This window comes from Megalobrama amblycephala, linkage group LG15 (assembly GCF_018812025.1).
Source record: "Megalobrama amblycephala isolate DHTTF-2021 linkage group LG15, ASM1881202v1, whole genome shotgun sequence".
NCBI lineage: Eukaryota > Metazoa > Chordata > Actinopteri > Cypriniformes > Xenocyprididae > Megalobrama > Megalobrama amblycephala.
The window spans coordinates 34,041,137-34,064,167 of NC_063058.1; the positions used below are offsets into that span (position 1 = coordinate 34,041,137).

The 23,031-nt window shown below is 36.4% G+C and overlaps 1 protein-coding gene across 5 annotated transcripts in view; it reads right to left on the reverse strand.

The window, feature by feature from the left end:
- si:dkey-82f1.1 (DENN domain-containing protein 2A) overlaps positions 1–23,031 on the reverse strand; it is a 50,018-nt gene that overhangs the window by 15,741 nt on the left and 11,246 nt on the right. For 2 of the 5 annotated variants that reach the window (XM_048157645.1, XM_048157644.1), the window contains 5 exons: positions 9,471–9,791; positions 8,592–8,678; positions 5,432–6,379; positions 4,226–4,353; positions 1,313–1,428 (listed from right to left, as the gene is read on the reverse strand). In XM_048157645.1, the coding sequence (XP_048013602.1) occupies positions 1,313–1,428; positions 4,226–4,353; positions 5,432–6,379; positions 8,592–8,678; positions 9,471–9,481 (1,290 nt within the window). In that variant the 5' untranslated portion in view covers positions 9,482–9,791. Of the gene's footprint in view, positions 1–1,312; positions 1,429–4,225; positions 4,354–5,431; positions 6,380–8,591; positions 8,679–8,766; positions 9,424–9,470; positions 9,792–23,031 lie in introns of those variants that run through there. The other 3 variants (XM_048157647.1, XM_048157646.1, XM_048157643.1) reach the window with 2 other exon arrangements.

Consider the following 23,031-nt stretch of genomic DNA (forward strand, 5'->3'; position numbering starts at 1 on the left):
GTGTTTTTGAACAAATCACTTGAATGAATGATTCAATGACTCACTCATAAAGACTTCACTTGTTGCATTACTGGATGAATCAGCGTTTTTGAACAAATCACTTGAATGAATGATTCAATGACTCACTCATAAAGACTTCACTTGTTTCATTACTAGATGAATCAGCTTTTTTAAACAAATCTCTTGAATGAATGATTCAATGACTCACTCATAAAGACTTCACTTGTTGCATTACTGGATGAATCAGCTTTTTTAAACAAATCTCTTGAATGAATGATTCAATGACTCACTCATAAAGACTTCACTTGTTTCATTACTAGATGAATCAGTGTTTTTGAACAAATCACTTGAATGATTGATTCAATGACTCACTCATAAAGACTTCACTTGTTGCATTACTGGATGAATCAGCTTTTTTTAAACAAATCTCTTGAATGAATGATTCAATGACTCACTCATAAAGACTTCACTTGTTTCATTACTAGATGAATCAGTGTTTTTGAACAAATCACTTGAATGAATGATTCAATGACTCACTCATAAAGACTTCACTTGTTGCATTACTGGATGAATCAGCGTTTTTGAACAAATCTCTTGAATGAATGATTCAATGACTCACTCATAAAGACTTCACTTGTTTCATTACTGGATGAATCAGCTTTTTTTAAACAAATCTCTTGAATGAATCATTCAATGACTCGCTCATAAAGACTTCACTTGTTTCATTACTAAATGAATCAGTGTTTTTGAACAAATCACTTGAATGAATGATTCAATGACTCACTCATAAAGACTTCACTTGTTTCATGACTGGATGAATCAGCGTTTTGAACGAATCTCTTGAATAAATGATTCAATGGCAAATACATTTTAACAGTCATTACCTAGTAGCATATCAATGTAATCGATATAATCGTTATTTGAAGTGCCATGTTACTTTCAAAAGGTAATTGCTCTATTTTGCTCTATTGCTACTGTAGACATCAGTGTTTATATCCGAACTATAACTCTTATTCCAGTACTTCTGTGACAGAAATAACAATACTGTGTGGTTGAAAAGACTGAAGCTGTTTCATACCTAAACATGACAACGGCTCTCAGTGGCAGCACAAACACAGATTTGAATGCTCCGGTGTGATTTTGTCGAAGGTTTATTAGACAGAGCCGAATCATTGTCATTTAGGAATAGGATCGCACGGGTGTTTGAATCGAGATCGCAATCTTTTAATGATTAATCGTGCAGCTCTAGCTGATACATATGGAGAACTCGCTCTAGAGTGGAAACAATTAATCAGGAATGCTGTACGAATACCTTGGATGGAGTGTCAGGAATGGGAGAGGAAGGGGAAGAAGGAACGGGATACTTGCTCCCAAGACAGCGGCTTTCCAACTCTATGTCTTCATATGGGTTCTCCTTCGATGGAGGGTCTTTGAAACAAAATTTACACCAAGATTATTAGTGGTGCAAAACCCTAATGCTATAGATATTGATTAGCATTTTACACTGCAAAAAATGTTCATACTCAGTATTTTTGACTTGTTTTTCAGTAAAATATCTAAATATTCTTAAATTAAGATACATTTTCTTACATTTAAGAAGGGACTCGAACCATATCACACACCAAAACTGACTTAACCCACCAAAAACCAATAAGAAACCACCTAGCAACTACTCGGAACACCCTAGCAACCACTTTGAACTCCTGAGCAACATCATAGCAACACCCTGGCAACCACTCACAACACCCTATCATCAATACAGTAACCTTAGCAAAGATAACCACCACTTTTTTTACATCTCAAAATGTAAAATAATGCACTCACAAACTTTCCGTTTCCTACCAAACAAAACAGTTTATATATCAATTACAAAATTGGCAAGTAATAAAATCAAGTTTTCTGACAGCTAATGTGGGCATTTTTTGCTAATTTCCCCTTGTCAACACTGCCTGGTTTAGTCCCGCTTTTCAGCGAAAAGATTTCGAACAGACGTCATGTGTTTGGTTGCTCTCCAGATGTTTGAAACTCTGCCAGGGAATCCACACAAACCTCATTAGCTGCGTGTGGCATCACCAGTGGCGCTAACAAGAAGATAAACTCCTAGCAAAATCTGTCTTGGTTTGTGTGAAGACCGAATGAGCCAGAGAGAAAGAGAGGGGGTAAGGAAAATGTTTGAGTGGAAGAAAGGTGTTTTTTTCAGATGCAGAAAGCCTCTGTCACGTCAATTCATCCACCAGATGCGCCTGGTGGGATGAGAGTTTATGATGTTGGGACATCCAGTTCTAGAACACAAGAGAACGTACGCAATGCTCCACGTTCAAAACCATTAAAAGGACTTCTACTTGCCAACGCAGACAGAGAAACACAAGACCACCAGTAAATATTCCGTTATTGGAAAGTGCTATTACATAATTAGACACAACATAGGAAGTAGCAAGTAACAAGGAAGTAGGAGGATTGCGCAAACAAATTTAGCTTGGTGGTGGCTAGTAGACTACAGATTTATCATAATCACAGATGATCAAAGTTTAATGGAAAGCTATGCATTCCAGTAAGTGGTTCTCCATCTTTTGGGGTCATGACCCAAAAAATGGGTTGCAGATCTGAAGCTATGCTAACTAAGGGCATTTTCAGACCTGTAGATCGTTTGCTTTGTTCTGAAACATTTTTTTCTTAGTTCAGTTCGCTTTCACAAGGCAACAATTCAAAGCGTACCAAAATGTCACACATGAGTAAAACTTTCCTCTTATTAGGGTTGTCAAAAGTATGAACGTCAGTACCAAATCGGTACTGATATTTTAAAAATGTGATGATAAAAGCATTCCCCCTAGCATTTTGAACGCTGTTGAGTGGATTCTTAAACACCTCTGATTGGCCATTGTGTTCACAAGCTCAACAGATATGTCTGTGATTGGCTATTGTGTTAATGAGCTCAACAGATATGTCTGTGATTGGCCATTGTCTTCACAAGCTCAACAGATATGTCTGTGATTGGCTATTGTGTTAATGAGCTCAACAGATACTGTATGTCTGTGATTGGCATCAAAAATGTCTATTTACAACATGTTTTTGAAGTGTTGATCATTGTAGCCAATCAGACCAACACGTTCTCCAACCAATACGCCTATATAGGTCATTTGTCACTTCCTGAAAAACGACCCATTGGAGTGTTTGCTAAAGTTGCGCCCCTATCGACAACAGGACACTTTCATTTTAATGCATTGTTCCCTTTTATCTGCGTCATATTCCGGGTTTCGCATAGGTCAGTTGGCAGAGCATTGCAATATATAACAATATGTGATCATGTGATCGTGGGTTCGATCCCAGGGAACGCATGTGCTTATTAAGTGTATATGCACTAAAAATCACTAAGGGTAGGTTTAGGGGTGGGGTGGGTGTAGTCGTTAATAAAAAAATTAGTTTTGCTAAATAGTGTAAAAAGTCCACACATTGCATTTAAATGAACACGCATTTTGATTGGTAACGACAGTTATTTCATGACGACAGACGTAACACGACACTGTCATTATTTTTTACAACAGCTAGAGGGCGCATGACTTTAAAACGTGAATATAGGTCGTAATAAGGTACATGAAAAACAACTTATAGGGTCTTTTTTTTTTTTTTTTTTGGAGGACAGTCTGAATCAGACATATCTGTTGAGCGCGTGAAGACAATGGCCAATCAGAAGTGTTTAAGAAACTTCTCAAATGCTGGTATCGTCACATTTTTAAAATTTCAGTACTGACAACATTTAAACAACATTTTAAGATGAAGAGGCACTCTTCGGTTTTCAGTTGTCATAACTAATGTGCTCATTCACAGAAAATTATAATAGAATACTATTAAACTAACAACATAAACATACATAGTTGGGACAACAAAATAAATTGGCTTATCAATGTTTAAAAGTCAGGTAAAAGTCCTCCCATGTCTTTAGTCGTTGACGTCATGGCCCTGCATCCAATTGAACACTATTTTTCCAATCCACAGGTAAGACCTCACATCATGCTGTTGAGAAGACTGATGTGGGGTAACCTAAACATAGAGGACCACTGGTGAGGTTGAGCAAAGAAACACCAATGTTTGTGATGGCTTTGTCTCAATTTGGTACTTATTAAAGTTTCAAGCTCCTGGGCTCCTGGGAAATTGCTCTGTCAGGTGCACAGTCAAAGAGTCAGCTAAGTTTTACCCAGTTCTATTGTGGTACAGTGCACTGTCATACCTAAGATATCCTCGTAGACGTTCTCCTCCGATAAAGTGCGAGTGAGGCCTAGCTTAGATAGATCATAGAGATCTGCTCGACAACCTTCTGCTGACGACTGTAGAAGATCTTCAAACTCGTAGGACTTCCTGCAGGTTCAACAAGTACAAATGAAATTCGTCATTAATAGAAAGATCAAGAAGAGACCAATTAAGTCCACAGGAAATTGAAGAACTTATAGGTCCTGCACAAGGTTGGAGTTTGCACAGATTAGATTAAAAACAGACCCCCTTTCCACAGAGAGGACAGATTAGGATTGTACCACAATGTCAAAAGTTAAAATGTATTTTCATAGATGGGCTAGACTGATAAATGCAGCCATTAAAACAGCATCTCCATAAAGACTGAGGACGGTAATCCTTTAGGGGAGTCTTGGTTTCAAAAGATTTATTATCACATTAGTGTGACATAAAAATCAGATGGTAGGCTACTAAATTTGTGAGGTTCTTTCAGTCCACGTGCCATTTCTACAGTGATGTCTACGTATCGAATGGTACATACCACTGTGAGCAATATGAGATGAGGAATTACGGGTTTTTAAATCCTGACAAATTCACTGTATGGATTTATTAAGCTTCCAAAGTAATATATATCAAATGCTAAAGAAGGTGAATTGAGGCAAGACGCTACTGATGATTCATTGAATCTGTCTTAACATTAGCTCTCACATTAGGCAGAGATAATATGAGCAGATAAGCTACTTGATGAAAATTTGCCTTATTGTCAAAGGCATTCCTGATCTTAATGCACATGATTGATTTAGATTGACTTGAACTGAAGAAACTAAATTTATGATACAATTTCAGTCGGATTGTTTTAGTGACTTATGTTTTTTGAAACGTAAGCTTGGAAAACGGTTTTGGAGATTTCAGTCCCTGATTTCAAACAGATTGATGCTGTATGAGTTGTGCAAGACTGGAAGTAGGTGCCCAGGAATGGCCACCAAGTAGACTGACTTGCTTACAAAAAGGACTTTTTTTAGATTGGTTAGATAACCAAATGAGGTACAAATTTTCACGATGCAATCCAAACCCTGAGCTCATTCTTAGGCCCTGTTTCCACCTGGTATTAAGATGTGTTTTGGTCAATCGGATCACAAGTAGATCAGGTGTAAATAGGACCTTAAAGTCACATTGTCTGAAATTCATCAAATATTAGTCTTCTTACCTGTTATTAGTGTCCCGAGCTCGTCCGGATGGTCTTCTACAGATCCCTGGTGGTGGAGGACAGGATGGAAGGGGTGGGGGAGGTATGGAAGGTAAAGGGGGAAGATTTCGTTTACCCTTGACAAAACCGTGGTTGTCCGCAGGGTTGTTTGTCTTTGTGTGGTGCTGAAAGGTTCTTTGGGGTTTTGGTAGAGGGTTAATGGAAGGAGCTCCAGGTTCACTGTAGACGTTCTCGGGGTCCCGATTTCGACGGCTCCCAGATCTCACCACATCTAGAGTCCCGAAGATTGGTTCTGCAGCCCTCTTCTCTGCCTCTTCCTGCTCCTCTTTGGAAGCTGGGCAGAAATAATTGCCTGGCATAGACAAGGATGATTTGGAAGGAGTCTCTTTCATCGCTTGCTCAAGTTTTTTAATGTGCGTCAGCACCGACTTTTTGTCCTGACAAGTTTCTGTCGTTTTCCCCAATGGGGATTTGTCCAAAATCCATTCTTTTTCTTTCAAAGGTCCCTCAGCAGTGTGCAGAGGTTCTCCAAACTTGCTACCATTCTCTTTGCCACCGTTCTGTCTCTCCCAGTTGAAAAGTCTCTTGCTGTCTTTCCTTTGTACTTCCGGCTGTACCTTCTTCTTCCCACCTTCAGTCTCTTTCAGTCCCGTTGTCTGGGTGTTTGCCCCGGTGGTCTCCGTTTTACCTTCCCATTGGGAGATCTTGTCTCGAATGCTGGCAGTGCTTTTAAGTCCTGAGGGAGTCTTGGGGGATTTGCTGCAACCGCCCAAGCCATTCTCAATGGCCCGAGAATTGGGGGGACTCTTGTGGGCAAGCATGATGTTGTCTCCTGGGCTTCGGTTGAGGTTGCTCAGAGATGAGAGACTGTCCCCAACCCCACACAGGTCTGGCCGCTGAAGCACCACAGATCGGGCCTGGTCAAGCTTCAATCCGCAGCAGTGGAGCCTGAAGAGACCACAGGAAAGATGCTAAAGTCATCAAGAGTGTCTGACAGTCATTACGTGATTATAGAGCAATTATAGAGACTGTACATTTGAAGGTCACATTTCAAAAACATCATTCACCAAAATTACATTTTCAAAATGACCAATTACCAAAATCTCACAACCACAAAATTGCAAACAAAGCATACACAAAGAGTGTTCAGAGTTTCTCCTTTGGTATTGGTATTAATTGCATTGTCTAGACTTTCAATGGTACAACAAATTAAAATGACTCTTTAAATGTAAATTTTAAAAGTTCAAATGAGATGCAGATGGACTTGTAATCTTATTTCCTCTGTGGACATAAAACACAAGCCTTTCACTGCACAAGTGAGTCACCATCAGCGCATCAAATTGGAGGTTATGAATCAGCCTCAAGTCCATCTGAAAGCGCAACTCCTCTGTGAATGTTTGACCAAATGAGCTTGCATCAATGGGCCAAAGTTCAAGGGACAGGCGTGCATCTTTCTCTTTCTTTAATTGGCTCAGTCAATAAACACAGCCTTGGATTCTATCCAATGACATCGAGCCAACAAACAAACAGGAAATGTGAACCTAGAAACTTTTTGTGTTTGTTAACGCCACAGAATTTTAGAGGAGAATATCTTCACCAAATAGTGATACCCCTTTTCAAACACAAACTGTTGGCTCTCAGAAAATTCAAATAAACTTTCAACAACTTTCTTTTGGCATGTTGTTTTTTTCTTTCTTTCTGGCTAATGTATCTCATTTCATGAAGCTCAAGGCAGCCAAGAGGAAAAAGTAGGTCAAGCTCCAAAACCCCAAAGAAGAGAAGCAAGAGAAAGAGGGAACGAGGCAGAGACAGGGGGTGAGAGGAGTTAGGAAAGAGGAAAATGAGGACTTTCTAGGACAAGATATGTGATTGTCTCTTTCTTGTCGCCTTCAGGAATAGGCCTGCTCAAACTCTTGCGTTGTACATCATCCATCATCAGCCAGGATAGAAACCAAATTCTCCTCTTCCTGGCAGAGTTAACATGATTGTACAGTAAGCTGAGGAAATAGCATTTGATGATAGTAGAGTTCTCTCAATTTTGACCTTGTTTGCTCAGGATCTGGCTGAAGATACTCTGTTTACCAAAAAAAGGCTTCATTAAAATGAGCTCACTCATTTTGCCCATTCTTCTGCAGGTTTTAAATCTTTTACTAACACACTATGGCATTCCAAACCACCATGGGTTGGCAGTACCAAAGGGGTTTAATTAGCCTTCAGTAAAAATAACTTTCACAGTTAGGCTTGTCCCAAAATCACCCTCAATATTCCACCTGGGGATGTTTATGAAGTCTATCAGTGCTTACCTTACTAGACATGTTTAGTTTTAATACCGCAGTGTATGAGGGATGTGGCACAGTCTGTTTGCCGGGAATATCTTATGAACTTAGCATTTAGGCTTTTACTTTATCGTCCTAAGGAAATTTCCGTAATACAAAGTCCCATAATTGCTTAGGAAAGAACAAGCTAGCTTAGAGTTACACCAATAGAAAGACAAAGAAACACTTACAACACTTACAAAAGATCCCCCACCCCTTAAGTACACTGTACATCAGTGGACTTCAACGGGGACCAACGGGTTGAAGGTCCAAATGTCAGTTTCAGTGCAGCTTCAAATGATCCCAGATGAGGAATAAGAGTCTTATCTAGAGAAACAATTGGGTCATTTTCTAAAAAAAATAAAAAATGATATACTTTTTAACCATAAACGCTTGTCTTGCACTGCTCTGCGATGTGCCACACATTACGTTATCATGCACGACCTTTCCAACGTGATGCATGGCGCATCGCAGAGCAGTGCAAGACGAGCGTTTATGGTTAAAAAGTATATAATTTTTTATTTTTTTTTTAGAAAATAAATGATGGTTTCTCTAGATAAGACCATTATTCCTCGTCTGGGATCATGTAGAGCTCTTTGAAGCTGCACTGAAACTGACATTTGGACCTTCAACCCGTTGAACCCCAGTGAAGTCCACTATATGGAGAAAAATCCTGCAATGTTAACCTTAATTTCTTTTCAACTGAAGAAACAAAGACATGAACATCTTGGATGACATGGGGTTGAGTAAAATATCATGAAAATTTTAAATCTGAAGTCAACTAATCCTTTAAAACAACAACAGCAACAAATTAGCAGGAAATTAACGGACTTAGTTGTACATACCCGTTTGCTGATTGGTAGATGCAGTCCTCCGTGTTTGTACAGAGCAGCAGTGCTCTCCCGCCAGTCATGGTGCTAGCAGACGGCATCCTACACACACAAACAGACAGAAATATAAGTATTTCTGGACAATGAACATGGACACGTACAGTACAATGGTAATATCATTGAAATATACCATTCTATATGAATATGCCATTCATTAAATACCATAGTAAATATCCAAACAGCATGGTATTACCATCTGATACCATTACTGTAGCATGGTAAATATGCACTACTTTTCACATTCCAAGTGGTTAAGAAATATTGGACATTCACAACAGTCATCCATTAATCAAAGACACAGGAGTGGAGGAGGAATGACTCACAACCCAAACACAAAAGATTGTAGTCACTGGTTACTATAGTTACAAAAAGACATACTGAAACAAACATCCCAATTTTGCTTCATTTAGGAAATCATCACTATTATTGTCGGTCAGTGATCTGAACAAATGGCTAACAGAGCAAGACCCCTTAAAAAGACGTGTCTAAGTTCAAAATATCAAGGAGACCAAACTTGACTCAACATGACCTATGACCTCTTACTTCCCTCTGCTCTGTGTTTTAAAGGAGCCAGTAATTATCAACCAGCCAATAAAGAACTTGCTAAGCAGTCGGGTCTGTTTTCGAGCGATCCGCACCCGCGCCACAGGTGTTATCACTTAACCAACACATTTGGAGAGGACTGTCAAGTGTGTATGTGTGTCTGTTCTTTTTGTTCTGCCAAACGGAAGTATGACAATGTCCATGGGACACAAGCGGGGGTGCAACATAAACGAACCCCATCTGTTTTCACGTTCGGCGAGCGCCATTCCACATGTGCAACGATTAACTCACATTCCCAGCATTCTGCCACCACTGGAGCCGGCCGTAAAAACCTTCCTCTCCAGCGCAGATGACGTAAAGGTTACCAAACTGTGCTATTTCGAGACTACCACGTTGCTTTGTGTCGGCGATTAGGCCTCTGGTGCGTCTTTGGGCTCAATGTGTTGATGTATCTGTGGGCGAGTATTCCTTGGCATCATTGGTTGTTTTTCTGAGCGTCGGCCAAGAGCAATAATGAGAGCGTTGTTGTGCTGAGTTTCACACTTTGGTGTGGTGAGACCTCGTATTTTGGTAAGCAATTAATGTAAATCATCCAAAACTTCTGGTAGTAAACTGCAGAAGAATAAAATAAAATAATTATTAAAAAATATATTAAAAACAAAATAAATTATATAAAACAGAATCATTTAAATGAAATCGTATTAAATATTAATACATTTACTTATTAAATAATTAATCAAATACTCTGATTACTCTGACATATGATAAAATAATTTAATTAAATTGTAAATTAAAATTAATAATAAATTAAAAAATAAACTAAAAGTTACAATTAAAAAATAAAATTAATTTAAATTTATTCAAGTATATGTGTACAAATTTTAATATTGATAATTATTAAAAATAAAATAATATAAAAACAAAAGAAATTATGTAAAACAAAATCATTTAAATGAAATCGTAAATTTATTTATTAACTAATTAATCAAATTAATTAACAACTAATGTTATGGTACTCTGATAGAAGAGTTACATGCTACAAGTCTAAATTTCTCACATTGGACAAAATTATTTAATTAAATTGTAAATTAAAATTAATAATTAAAAAAAAAAAATAATAAAATAAAATACAAAATAAATAAATAAAAAGATAAAATAAAAAATATATAAAATAATAAAAAAAGGATAAATAAAATAAAATAAATATCAAATTAAAAAAATTAAATCAATTAAATGAAATCATATTTAATATTAATACATTTATTTATTAAATAATTAATAAATTAATTAACAATGGTACTCTGATAGATACATCTGTAAAACAAAGTATTGACATGGTACAAGTATTAATTTCCCACATAGGACAAAATAATTTATTTTAATTAAATTGTAAATTAAAATTAATAATTAAAATAAAATAAAAAATATATAGATAAAATTTAAAATTTAAAATAAAATAAAAATATTATAATTTAAAATAAAAATAAATAATTTACTTCAAATATATGTGTACAAAATTTAAAACTGATAATTATTTTTAAAAAAATATTATAATAATTTAATAAAATTGTAAATGAAAAATAATAATAAAAATAAAATGAACTAAAACAAATGGATAGATGGATGGACGGATAGATAGATAGATAGATTCTTTCTTTCTTTAGTTTGCTGTCTTTCTCTTACTCTTTCTATCTTCTCTCTCGCTCTAAGTCGACCTACAGCCCTAAATGATTTTCAGCTGTGTGTGTGTGTGTGTGTGTGTGTGTGTGTGTGTGTCACATGTTTGCGGAGCAACATCAGCGTTCCCCTCTCTCTCTTTTTTTCTGAAAATGCAAAGAAGGGAGAGAGAGAAATGAAAAAGAGCCAAAGTTCGAGCATGCCGTGTACAGCTGAGCTGAAATGTAACAACGAGATTCAAGTATAGGTGTAATATATATTTTGTAAATTTGTATAATATAACTTGTAAGTCGTTTAACACAAACAGTGGTGATGTCCTGCCACAAACAGTAAATCTGACAGTAGTCATGTTTATAACTTAATGTTAGGGGCTTTTCAGTCTTTGTCCTCTTCACTATTGTTAAATGTGACCCCTGCGAGATAAGGCGACTTCTAACTGATGTGGAGAAAGTGAGCCATCTGTTCCAGCCAATAAAAAACTCTATGACCCGAGGGACCTTTACTTGTCCCGCCCCCTGACCCGATGGCCATCAGCTGATTGGATGACAGGACGGATCTGTGAGGAGACAGTAATGCTCAGCTTTATTGCTCTTTCATAGCTCAGGAGATTTAATGGAGCTTCCCGTAATGTTTCTCTGAAGTATTCGGCTTTGTCTCAGATGCTTCTACATTTCCTAAAAATATTTGCAAATAAATGCATTTAATGCAACTTTATTCACATATATAAAGTATACTTGCATAGGGTTATATATTATATACCTGTCAGATACTTAATATACTTAGATTAGTGTAGAAAGCTATTGTGATATCCCATGAGTGAAGGACCGTGAGGGTCGTTCTACGGCCATCAGAAGCCATCAGTAATGTTATGCAAGTGACTAACAGCCTCAAACAGAAGATCTTCATCATTCCTGAGACACAGAGAGCAGATACAGAGGGAAGCGTGGACACAATCCGTGCTTCATTAAGTTAAAGAGCGCAGGAAAAGTTTTTCTCCGGCAGACCAGAAAAGCTTTTAGTTTGTGCGATAACGGCTGCAGAGTAAACATGTCAGTTACAGATGGCTTGTTTTGTTATACTTACGATCTTTTAAACCAACTAAGACCTTTATAAATACACAAACGATGACCTGATTAAAATCTCAAAATGCCAAAAAGTGTCTGTAAAGAACTGTAAATAATGTGAAAAATAAATAAATCTAAATAAATAAATAAAATCCCCAAATAAATAAATAAAATCCCTAAATAAATAAATAAAAAACAAAAATAAATATATAAAAACCCTATATATAATTTAAATTAAACTGTATTAAATAAAATAATTTAAATTATTTTTATTATTATTACAAAAAACCTGAAATAAAACTTTTATAAATACATAAATTAATCTCAAAATAAAATCTAAAAATTCCAAAAAGTGTCTGTAACAGCTGTAAATAATGTGAGAAATAAATAAATATAAATAAATAAATAAAAAAACAAAATAAATAAATAAACCCAAATAAATAAATAACCCCCCCCAAAAAATATAAAACCAAATAAATAAATAAATGAACCAAAAAAATCCAAAATAAATATATAAACCCAAATAAATAAATAAAATTCCTAAATAAATAAATAAATAAATAACCCAAAATAAATATATAAATCCTAAATAAAAAATAAACCCAAATAAATAAATAAAATCCCTAAATAAATAAATAAAAAACCCAAAATAAATATATAAAAATCCTAAATAAATAAATAAACCCAAATAAATAAATAAAATCCTTAAATAAATATAAATACAAAACCCAAAATAAATATATAAAAACCCTATATATAATTTATATTTTATAATTTAAATTGTATAACTGTATTAAATAAAATAAGTTAAATTATTATTATTAAAAAAAACCTAAAAATAAAACTTTTATAAATACATAAATTAATCTCAAAATAAAATCTAAAAATGCCAAAAAGTGTCTGTAACAGCTGTAAATAATGTGAGAAATAAATAAATCTAAATAAAAATTTTTTAAAAAACAAAAAAATAAATAAATAAATAAATAAAAACCCAAAATAAATAAATAAATATATAAAACCAAATAAATAAATAAACCAAAAAAATCCAAAATAAATAAATAAACCCAAAATAAATATATATAAAAACCCTATATAATTTAAATTAAATTGTATTACATAAATAATTAAAACTATTATTATTAGTAGTAGTAGTAGTATTACAAAAAAACTGAAAAGAAACAAAAACTTTTATAAATACATAAATTAATCTCGAAATAAAATCTCAAAATGCCAAAAAGTGTCCGTAACAGCTGTAAATGTGAACAATAAATAAATCAATAAAACCAAAATAAATAAATAAATGACCCAAAATAAGTAAATAAAAAACCACACACACACACACACACACACACACACATATATAATTTACATTAAATTGTGAAAAAAACTAAAACTTTTATAAATACACAAATCTCAAAATGCCGAAAATTGTCTGTAAGAGCTGTAAATAATGTCAAAAATAAATAAATAACCCTAAATAAATAAATAACCCTAAATGAAAAAACATATTTTATATATATATATATATATATACAGTACAGTCCAAAAGTTTGAAACCACTAAGATTTTTAATGTTTTTAAAAGAAGTTTCGTCTGCTCACCAAGGCTACATTTATTTAATTAAAAATACAGTAAAAACAGTAATATTGTGAAATATTATTACAATTTAAAATAACTGTTTTCTATTTGAATATATTTGACAAAGTAATTTATTCCTGTGATCAAAGCTGAATTTTCAGCATCATTACTCCAGTCTTCAGTGTCACATGATCCTTCAGAAATCATTCTAATATGCTGATCTGCTGCTCAAGAAACATTTAATGTGTACAATTGTACAAAATATTTGTGTACAATATTTTTTTTCAGGATTATTTGATGAATAGAAAGTTCAAAAGAACAGTGTTTATCTGAAATCTAATCTTTTGTAACATTATAAATGTCTTTACTGCCACTTTTTGATTGATTTAATGCATCCTTGCTGAATAAAAGTATTCATTTCTTTAATTTCTTTTCAAAAAATAAAAATAAAAATTCTTACTGACCCCAAACTTTTGAACGGTAGTGTATAATGCTACAGAAGCTTTGTATTTCAGATAAATGCTGTTCTTTTGAACTTTCTATTCATCAAGGAATCCTGGGAAAAAAAGTACACAACTGTTTTCAACATTGAAAATAATCATAAATGTTTATTGAGCAGCAGATCAGCATATTAGAATGATTTCTGAAGGATCATGTGACACTGAAGACTGGAGTAACGATGCTGAAAATTCAGCTTTGATCACAGGAATAAATTACTTTGTCAAATATATTTAAATAGTACACAGTTATTTTAAATTGTAATAATATTTCACAATATTACTGTTTTTTACTGTATTTTTAATTAAATAAATGTAGCCTTGGTGAGCAGACGAAACTTCTTTTAAAAACATTAAAAATCTTAGTGGTTTCAAACTTTTGGACTGTACATATATATATATATATATATATATATATATATATATATAACAAAATCATTAAAATTAAATTGTATTAAATAAATTATTATTATTATTATTATTAAAAACAAAACCTGATTAAATTTAGGATGAGTCTTTTAAATAAACGTCATGGCCTAATTAAAATCTCAAAATACCAAAAAGTGTCTGTAAGAACTGAAGTGTTTTTACAGATAGCACAAAAAACCTTTTTGATACACATTTTTTTTTTTTTTTTAATCTGTCAGCATAGAGATTATGATGCATATAGTATATTCTGCAAAAGGCAAACCTGTAAAATTTGTTAACTGAAAAAAGAAATGCATGTAATGTATTTTGCAAACACTATTTAGTTTAAATGAAGAACAACAGAAGCTAATGGGAGGTCGACACGAGCACAAGTTTTGTGTGTGGAGCAGCTATTTAACTTGGCAAATTTCCACGGATTCAGCAAAAGAATGTAGATTTGTCACGTTTACTGTACATAACAGCGTTATATGAGTGGAACGACATGTAAAAATGTCAGCGTATCAGGCGATGTGAGGAGACCTAATGGAAATGGAAGGCCATCTGCGTTTAGCTATAAATCTTTTCATTTTTTCTCCGTCATTCTCTCTCACTCGCTAACCAAACCCCGCTGCAGAGCGGACCGTAGGAGGGTTTCATTAGGGACGTGCAGCAAGCATTCATGAACACACACATGCAAACAAAGGGTCAGATTCACAAAGAGCAGGTCAAATCCGCATGACATCAGCGGGAACGTTCCAGAATCTTGCATTACAGACCGTGTTCATGTGCTTTAACGATACAAAACGCAGGTCTTAGTGCTCAAATGCAGAGAGAGCACTCAAAAATAGCACTTTTGTCATCATTTACTCATTCTCATGTTGTTACAAAATCCATATGACTTGCTTCAAGCAGCAGTTTTTAATGCAACAAGAGTGGATGGTGATTTATAAAGCTAAAAAAGACTAATAAATGTATTGCATATGACTTCAGTCCACCTTGTAATTGCCAAAGATGCATGCTTTTGTGTCCCACAGAAGAAAAAGAACATGAATACGTGATGACAGAATTTTATCGTTTTATGTTTCGAATGTAGCGCAGTGATGAAATCTCTCCTAATGGAATGTTTTTCAGTCCGAGATGTGTCACGTATCTGCGCTGAACAAGTGACCGAGAGCTTTAACTCTGTTTCTCCTCCTCCTCACAGCTGGTTCTCATAAAGCCTTCACTCGGCTGTGGCCCTGAGGGCCCTCGAAACCATGACATCATGCTCTCTGCACTTCTCCAAAACAGAGAGATAGATGTGTGATTTCCACAGAGAGAGGGCCGCTTGGCCGTCACTGATATTGAGAGTCTGGAGCCAAATCGCAATCGCATTTACTCTTCGTTCTCCATCTTTCCTTTTTGTAGGTTTAGATTCTGCTGACACGAACGGGAACACGCTCAGCAAATCCGACAAATAACTCAGATACTTGCTAATTAAAGGATGCAAGAAGTGGAATCTGCAAACTTTTTCCACATTTTCTGGAAGGGGCAGAATTATGCGGAGTGAATTTCAAAGACCCCAAGAAAAACGTTTTGTGGCTTTAAAAAAAAAGTTCCACTTAAACTTCCTGTTTCAAAAGGAAATACATTAACAAAACCATTTCCTAGGGTCTTTAAAGGGATAGTTCACCCAAAAATGAAAATTATCCCATGATTTACTCATCCTCAAGCCATCCTAGGTGTATATGACTTTCTTGTTTCAGGCGAACACAATCGGAGATATATTTTAAAATATCCTGGCTCTTCCAAGCTTTATAATAGTTGTGATTTTCAAGTCCAAAAAAGTGCATCCATCTATCATAAAAGTAATCCATACGGCTCCAGGGGGATAATAAAGGCCTTTTGAAGCGAAGCTATGGGTTTTTTGTTAGAAAAATATCCATAATTAGAACTTTATCAACTAAAATAACTACACTCTAAAAAATGCTGGGTTAAAAACAACCCAAGTTGGGTTGGGTTAAATGTTTGCCCAACATGCTGGGCAGTTTTATTTAACTCAACTATTGATTAAAAATGACTGGCTTAAAATGAACCCAATGTTGGAAATTAAAAATCAGACACATAATTAGTAGAGGCAACGATAATAATCAAAAGGTGAACATTTATTAATAAGCAATTTAATAAATGTTTATTGTTTAATTATTATTCATTAAACATATTAATGAATGTTCATTTATTAAACATATTAATAAATGTTAATTTCCAATATTGGGTTCATTTTAAGCAAGCAATATAGTCATTTTTGAACAATAGTTGAGTTAAATAAAACTACCCAGCAGGTTGGGCAAATATTTAACCCAACTGATGGGTTAAAACAACCCAATCACTGGGTTTGTCCATTTTCAACCCAACTTGGGTTGTTTTTAACCCAGCATTATTTAGATTGTAGCTTCTGGCAGACGGCCTAGAAAGTTGACTTAAGCCCAGGACACACAGGGACAATCGCTTGTCGGGCAACATCAAATCATTTTTAAGAATCAGCAAACTAAATTTTCCCAGTGTGTTCTGCACCGTTTTTGGGACCGATTCAACATAGAATCGGCGTCGGGTAATTGATGCAGTATGTGGTCTGGCATTGTCATGTTGGAAAATGCAAGGTCTTCCCTGAAAGAGACGACGTCTGGATGGGAGCATATGTTGTTCTAGAACTTGGATATACCTTTCAGCATTGATGGTGCCTTTCCAGATGTGTAAGCTGCCCATGCCACACGCACTCATGCAACCCCATACCATCAGAGATGCAGGCTTCTGAACTGAGCGCTGATAACAACTTGGGTTGTCCTTGTCCTCTTTAGTCCGGATGACATGGCATCCCAGTTTTCCAAAAAGAACTTCAAATTTTGATTCGTCTGACCACAGAACAGTTTTCCACTTTGCCACAGTTAATTTTAAATGAGCCTTGGCCCAGAGAAAACGCCTGCGCTTCTGGATCATGTTTAGATATGGCTTCTTTTTTGACCTATAGAGTTTTAGCCGGCAACGGCGAATGGCACGGTGGATTGTGTTCACCGACAATGTTTTCTGGAAGTATTCCTGAGCCCATGTTGTGATTTCCATTACAGTAGCATTCCTGTATGTGATGCAGTGCCGTCTAAGGGCCCGAAGATCACAGGCATTCAGTATGTTTTTCCGGCCTTGACCCTTACGCACAGAGATTGTTCCAGATTCTCTGAATCTTTGGATGATATTATGCACTGTAGATGATGATAACTTCAAACTCTTTGCAATTTTTCCTCTGAGAAACTCCTTTCTGATATTGCTCCACTATTTTTGGCCACAGCATTGGGGGAATTGGTGATTCTCTGCCCATCTTGACTTCTGAGAGACACTGCCACTCTGAGAGGCTCTTTTTATACCCAATCATGTTGCCAATTGACCTAATAAGTTGCAAATTGGTCCTCCAGCTGTTCCTTATATGTACATTTAACTTTTCCGGCCTCTTATTGCTACCTGTCCCAACTTTTTTGGAATGTGTAGCTCTCATGAAATACAAAATGAGCCAATATTTGGCATGCCATTTCAAAATGTCTCACTTTCAACATTTGATATGTTATCTATATTCTATTGTGAATAAAATATAAGTTTATGAGATTTGTACATTATTGCATTCCTTTTTTATTCACAATTTGTACAGTCTCACAACTTTTTTGGAATCGGGTTTGTAGATAGTCATATACACCTAGGATGGTTTGAGGGTGAGCAAATCATTTTTGGGTGAACTATCCCTTTAAGTATGGTATTATGTGTTAAGGCTGGGAATACTAACTCTTAAAGATAGCAAATTAACCAAAATATTTGCAAACCTGCAATATATGAAAACGTTTCGGTTCTGCAGAAATAGCAAAGCGACCACTCAAAACACACTAGCATCCACATAGCATTGCAATGAAAACCATCAACCACCCATAACACTTCTGCATCAAAGCAGTGACATTTGCTCAGGTAAATCACCACCATTTCCTCAATCTCTACAAATCTATTTCTATATACTTCTCTTCTCAATCACACACACACACTACATACATTTACTGCTCTGCCATTGTTATCCTCTGTGGGAGAGGACAAGTTTTAGACAGGAACAATTCTAGGTCGGTCACAGAATGAGACAGGAAGTGGAGAGGATACGGCAAACAATTCATTTATGTGTGTTAGTGCCCCCCTATCAGTGCCTCCCAAATATAATCCCACTGTGAATTGTTGTGCATTTGAATTGCAGCTATGTTGTTGCGGTGTCTGGATTGTAAAACATTACAATAACATTCACATAACTTATTGTTAATGATACTCTTCCGGGACATGGAGGATGATGATGGCTGTTTACATTTGCTCAGGTCAAATGAGCACAGTGAATCCGTAGAAGTTGTAATTATGGTTTTCAGACAGAACCACATGACCAACCGCGCAACACTTTAGGCCTAGGAGACCTCAAGGGAGAAAACGGCATGACAAACTCTTATTTTCTTGTTTACGCAAGCGTTAGCTAGGGGCGACATCACGGACAGTTAGTCACACAGGAAGGGAGATAACAGGATGTGGAATTACAAGACCTCGGTAATCTCTCATGTCCCCTCTGGGGTTTTAAAAGAGATCTTCACAATGTGTGCAGATTTGCCAAGATATTATAGTCTGCAATCAAATGTTAATCTAATTTAGGTGAGTTGGTTTAATCATGCTCCCCTAGGAAAGAAAAATCACAAATTAGATCTCTTTAATGTCTCAATTGTTTCTTCTGGACAGCAAAGTGCCAATGGAGATTTTTGCTTTTCTGTTTCTCCTAAGGAAATAAAAAGAAAGCAGTAATCTCACGTGTGTCTCCTCTAGAGATTCAAGAGTCAGGTTTTCTGCAATCAAATGCCAGAGATCTTAATATGAACACATTATTCTTCTTAAACTCTCCCAAGACCAAAAGATCTGAGTAAAGGCCCGTATATTGTTGGGATCATGTTCAGAACGATTTTTTCCAGCTGTTGAACGATAAAACACTGACAGCCAATCTGAATCCGCGCATTTAAAATGGCAGACAACATTGCGGAGAGGTTAATCGCCGAGGTCCAGAAAAAGCACCACTGTTTGACAAGTCAAACCCCCTTTTCAAGGATACTTTAAAGAAAATGGATATATGGAAAACAATCGGTCAGACCCTCGGAATAAATGGATTAACGATGAGATCATTATGGCAGGCTAGCAAACCTCAGGTATCCAGCGCAAGTTTCGACAACATTGTCTTGCTTCCTTTAAAGTTGAAGTGAAAAAGACTAGGGTTATTTTAACGATCTAAGCGCATGGTCTGAAGCGCATGGCGCACGGAATCCACTTTTCCTAGTTTAATGATGAAAAAATGGTTGGCACCAGGTGCATGGTCTAAAAGGGTTGTACCTAGTCTCGTTACCGAGTCATGGGTGTGTTTTGGACGTAACATGCATTAAACCAATCAGAGTGTCATTTCCCATTCCCTTTAAAAGCCAGGTGCGCTTGCACCATGGTGGATTGCTATTTACATGGCGGAATATAGACACCCTTAACCTGATGAGTCAGTTTAAATTGCCACGATTGGTCAAATAATTAGTCAATTTCATTCATTATTACTGCAAATAATTGTGCACCTGCCTATAAGCGCATATTACTAATGCACCCTTTAAATAACAACAAAAAAATTAATAAATACTGCGCCATTGACTTTAGAGCAGGTTTTTGTTGGTCAATGGCGTAGTCATTTTCAGTTGCCTCAAAATAGCAACACGCCAACAATGCACCTGAACACCCCTCGTTTTCAGACCAGCACGCCCATGGGTGAACAGATAGGTGCGAGTTCATTTGCTATTTAAACAACATGGCGCTGGACATGAAAATGATATCTGCGTCAGGCTGAAACTGGCAAAAAACACGTCCGGTGTCGTATTGCAACGGGTTTATGATAGGGCCCTAGGTGTTGTTTTTATTCCACGATACTGACTTTGTCAGCTAAATTCTCTGTTATATTAGATCAATTACACTAGCTAGATTCACTCGAAAACATAGCATGCTGAGGACATCTGCTGGTTAAAGCCGTGCAAAGAACAGCAATAACATGTTGTACGCACTTTTAAAACCGCAGTGCTTTATCATTTGTTGGCGTGGATGCAAATATAGCTATCATTATAGTTATCTTTATAGTTATCGTTCTTGGTGTGAGCGCGCCTTTATACTATGTTTCAGTGTTAAAGTTGAAGATTCAAGTATCCAGAGAAAACCAGAGAAGGCAAAAATCAGACCAGGAGACATTAGCACAAATTATTGGTTCTCCGTTCCATCTCAAATCTTTCTAGAAGGAAAAAAAAAAAACATTAAAGAGTCAATAACTATACTTTAACTAAAGTCACAAATCATGGAGGGGCCCATATGATTTTGATCTGAAGAGGAAAACCAATCTATGTGTTTCCTTGGATACCAAATGTAACTGAAGGTCATGAAAACTTTCAGACCTTCATTCTGGCGCTTTGGTTTACATTCACTCTGGAAATGTTGATTTTGAGAGTGAGCTGAGGGCAAAAAAAAGAAGGGAAAAAGAGAAGAGAGGAGGAGAGAGAAACAAGAGGCTCAGTTGCTTGGTGGATCGTTGACTCCGGAAGAGGACTTTCCCAAGCTCTCGCCACGCAGGGCTCCGATGGGAATAGCGGAGGGAATTGTAGGAATCTGTCTGCGCTTAGGCGCATAGGGCCGGTGGGAATGGTCAGGCGGAACCACAGAAGCGTGAGGGAAAACAGGAAGTGTAACTGGAGATCTGGCTTTGAGTCAAGCCAAGAGCGGAGAAAAAGTTGCGGTATGCGAGCATAGGGGCCACCGTGAATTGCGCTGATCGAGGACCACCACCTACATCCAAGGTTAGCATTGTGATTCCTATATGAAACTGAGACAACTGCTCTCAGATCAGCCATAAATGGGACACTTCTACTGCTATGGATATCCATTTTAAGTGGATTCTGGGTAAAGATTCTAACCCTCCAAAAACCACGGCCATCAAAAATCATCTTATTCTTAATTCTGCATCCTCAGGGCACTTAACAGCTCTGGGAGAGAAACTCATTCCAATAAAATGCATTGTTTCAAAAGATGACCTCTCATCACCCTGTCTGTCCCTTGAAAATTTCCAAGTTTAAAGATACAAACAGGGACAAAAACAGAAGCTCAGCCACATGACTCCCAGAAAAGAATAGTCTTTGGAAATTCAGTGGTTTTCCCTTGTAATACAAGAACTCCAGAGGATCCAGAAACTGGGAAACTGCATGTTCCTCTGCAAACATAAGCTTTAATGCATCACCGGGTGTTAGAGCACAGATATTTCCATGATTTTCAGCGTAGGATTGTGCCCTGGCATGGAAAACAGGCATTAATATTCAAAAAGGGCTTGTGCACATTTTATAGAATGTTCTTTGAGAGCCAAGTTGGTTAGTTTTAGATCAGTTATCCAAACCACTTCTGCCAATTTTATCCCACAACTTTGCCTCCAGTTACAATTTGCTAATGTTCCGCTGCAACATTCCCAACACAAACATCTTATCCTCTTCAAGGTCCTGAAATTAGACGTGCCTAGAAGGTTAACCTTTTCACAATTCACATTTGCTGCTACAACGTTTATGGCTATATGGGTTAGGGTTACTGCAGGACTTAAACAAGATGTTTTCCCTCAAATTTCTTCTGTAGTGAGAATCTGATACAGGATTAGTTATCAAGGTTGCACATGTACATACCAGGCAGTATCTTTGAGCGCGATTGTAACAACTAAAGCATTGTGCGAAATCTCAGCCAGGTGTGTCTCCACCTGCACAGGAGGACAAACTGTGTAACTCACATTACCTGAAACACCTCTGACTGCGAAAAAGAGCTTTGATGCTCAAGCAAATGAGTGAAGGAACAACATGAACTTGTCAGTCGTGTAAAACTAATGACTTAATGATACCCTTCCAATTTAAGAGTGAGCATTGCAGGTTTGGTGTGCCAAACAAATCGGATTGAGGTCTTACAAGTAATTACAAGTCATTAGTTACATATTTGTCCCTCAACAGAAGCATATCTCACCTGGTTTTTCTTTAGGACCCACATTTTACATTAGACATCATGCTATCAATACAATTCCTGATCAGTAAACCACATTTAAAGGGGATCTATTATGCCCCTTTTCACAAGATGTAATATAAGTCTCTGGTGTCCCCAGAATGTGTCTTATCATTTATTATAGCTTGTCAAATTTGCGCCCATTTGGGTGTGAGCAAAAACATGCCGTTTTGGTGTGTGTCCCTTTAAATGCAAATGAGCTGCTGCTCCCCGCCCCCTTTCCAGAAGAGGGCGGAGCTTTAAGAGCTCACGCTTCGGTTCCTTAACAACAACAAAGGTGGCGAATCTCCCGCAGCCAAAATGAGGATTTTAGGTAATGGTGTTCAGCCTTACATTGTTCAAACCGGAGTCGACACTGATGGATGATTTTTGTGTAAATCCAGTGTTGAATTGATCCTCGTTTGTGAAGCAGTCCGGCGTAAAATGACGGCATGACAACAACACTCTTCCTCTTCTCTAAAGCAGCCCAACATGACCTCACCCCCTTTGATGTGT